Here is a 2,606-nt window from a genome sequence, read left to right as displayed (position 1 = left end):
TTTCTTTTTTTTTTTTAGAAAGCAGCAAAGAGAAAAATCTCTCGGCGTACGAGAGAGAAGCGCATCGCGATGCATTAACGTCGCGTCGTGCACGCTCTCTCCTCGTCGCTCTCGCATCGTTACTTCCGTATAGGAATTTACGTTGCGTTGGAAGCTCCTTTGGAAATTGCTTCAATTGCGACGTGCAATTTGCGGCGAATTTCGGAACGTTTCCTCGTCGTGTAGATTCTGCGCCTTCAATTGCGGAGAGAGTGGCGTTTCAACGTCGAACACGATGTAATTGCACAATGAATATCCGATAACCGAGACGCCGATGTTGACTGCGCGACATGCTAATCGAGCGAAATAGACGTCGCCCCATTCTGAAGAGGGCACGTTCAGAATGGCGCACGGCGTCGGATTTCTCAGGTGACGACGAAATGTTTCTATTTTGCGGCGAGAGAAAAGAGAGAGAGAAAGGGAGAGGAGAGAGAGAGGAGGGTGCGGCGCGCACAAAGGGTAACGGCGCGGGGGCAATGAACTGACGCGTCGCGTGTCCAAAAAGGTTACGACCACATTATGACGGCGACCGAGGAGAGTTACGGCGCGCCGCCATGCGTGTCCGCGTTTACTCGTGAAAGTGTTTCATTGAAAAAATTAAAACACACTCTGCAACAGATCTACCGATAAATTGCAAAAACATATTTACCATCAGCTTAGTTGAAAACAAAATTTTAATTAATTACTCTGCGCATATGTAAATAGCTTTCATTTAAAAACACTTTCACTGAAGAAAATATTTTTCAAAATATAGTTTTTTTTATTGCAAAATAATGCTTACTTCGAGGTACATAAAATATCTTATTCCTAATTAAGTTAGAATTTGCAATAATTCTTACAATTCAATATAGTCTGATGAAAATTGCTATTTCTTTTCAAAGTATACAATTTTAATCCTCAATTATCGGCCGCCTCAAAGTAACGAGAGAAAATTAGCCCACAACGAGAGACCGCGAGATCTAACAGCACGCGACACACCCGAAGGCCGAAGACCGCAGACCTCAAAAACTCGCGCGATTTACCGCAGGCCAGCGTCTCCGCGCGGAGATCACTCACCTTGTTTCCATACCAGAATCTACAAGGATGTCACGCTGCGCGCCGTACGCGGGACGACGATGTTCCGTCGAAGGCGGTGGCGCGGGACGTGTTCGAGACGTTCCTTCGAAATGTCGTCGGCGCTGACGATGCTGTTGAAACTGCTGATGCTGATGCTGATGCTGCTGATGCTGATGCTGATGCTGATGCTGCTGCTGATGATGGTGGTGGTGATGATGATGGTGGTGATGGACAATCGACGGATTGATCTGAATGCGGTGAATCGCGCCCGGCACCCTCCAGCAAAGCACATATGGGATCACGAAGTCGGGCTTGACCTGCACCAGCGGCAGCAGGCGGTACTCGATCTCGCGCGGGCTGAAGGACGCCGATCGACTGTTCGTATTCCCGCTCGATCCGCGCACCAGAAGACGACCCTCTCCACGGAGGACGTTGTAGTTGCGCCAGCCAAGGTCACGGGGTAACATGTCACGAGGACATCCCTGCCAACCACGAACTACCGGCTCTTTGTACGTCTCGTCATAGTGTCAAGGATATATCGCTCTTTTACTGTTTCTCTGCACACACTCGCACACATACACGCGGCTAACGCGATCGACGATCCTCAAGTATGTCACGTATGCAATGTATTCTCTCGGCGACGAGAGATGATGTGTCGATTGATCAATCGAGTAAACAGGTTGTCGTAAAACAGACGATCCCTTTCGCTCGCGCGATGCCTGATATATGTATGTGTGTGTGTGTGTACACACAACGTACGCGATGATTATAGGAGACGACGACAATAAGGAGAAGCCAGCAGAAGCTTCTTCTTACTAACGATTCTCCACGCGCAGCCGTTTAAATGCACTCGGCAATCGATAGTCTTCGCGTATACTCGCCACGACGAACACTGGCGAATACTGGCGCATTCGGCGCGGCACAAGACTCCGGCACGACGAAAACACAAAGTCTCAGAGGCAAAATAAAAACTAAACGTGTTTCCCGTGTGTGTTTTGATTTTGACTTTTTCTCTCTCTTTCTCTCTCTCTCTCCTTCTTTTTGCTCGCGCGCGCGCGCACGCGAATTCAAGGACGTTTCTACGTGTTACTCGCGAGCGAATAATGCCGGACGGGCGAGACCGGACTCGGGAGCGACATCCTCGAGCGGGAAGAGGCGCGTGTGCTCGCGAGGAAATTCGGGATCACTGGGAGGACCGGGAGGGCGGCGAGACAGGCGCCCGACACTCCCTTCTCGCGCGACAGCGACCTTAGCATCGACTTCCACGACCGGAGCCGAACGGGCGGAGAGCGAACGAACCCAACGAACGAACGGACGTGGAACGAAAGGCGAGAGAGGTACGGCAGCCCCCAAGGATCCTCGGCGGCGCGCCACGAATTTCAAACCGGGCTGCGCGCGCAATTTACGTGTCGCAGGGCTGTCTCAAGGAAAGACCGGGGTGTCGGTCGGGAAAATGTCGCAGATTACTACTGATTTTTCAAAACGGCCGCGCTTTTCTCGTCGAAACCGCA

General features: G+C 50.9%; 1 protein-coding gene across 1 annotated transcript; it reads right to left on the bottom strand.

The window, feature by feature from the left end:
• Positions 1 to 1,091: 1,091 nt before the first annotated feature.
• Positions 1,092 to 2,325, bottom strand: LOC109862263 (polyadenylate-binding protein 1-B-like). The gene has a single exon (XM_020442263.1). The coding sequence runs from the start codon at positions 1,560 to 1,562 to the stop codon at positions 1,092 to 1,094; it is 471 nt and encodes a 156-aa protein (XP_020297852.1). The 5' UTR covers positions 1,563 to 2,325.
• Positions 2,326 to 2,606: the final 281 nt, after the last annotated feature.

Source organism: Pseudomyrmex gracilis, unplaced genomic scaffold (assembly GCF_002006095.1).
Source record: "Pseudomyrmex gracilis isolate BER0280 unplaced genomic scaffold, ASM200609v1 scaffold_9, whole genome shotgun sequence".
NCBI classification, from domain to species: Eukaryota; Metazoa; Arthropoda; class Insecta; order Hymenoptera; family Formicidae; genus Pseudomyrmex; species Pseudomyrmex gracilis.
The sequence above is the reverse complement of the archived record's forward strand: the minus strand, read 5'-3'. Positions and strand labels throughout refer to the sequence as shown.

Bases quoted from the DNA above. Each gene is read 5' to 3' on its own strand.
- LOC109862263 (XM_020442263.1), bottom strand. From the start codon at position 1,562: ATGTTACCCCGTGACCTTGGCTGGCGCAACTACAACGTCCTCCGTGGA.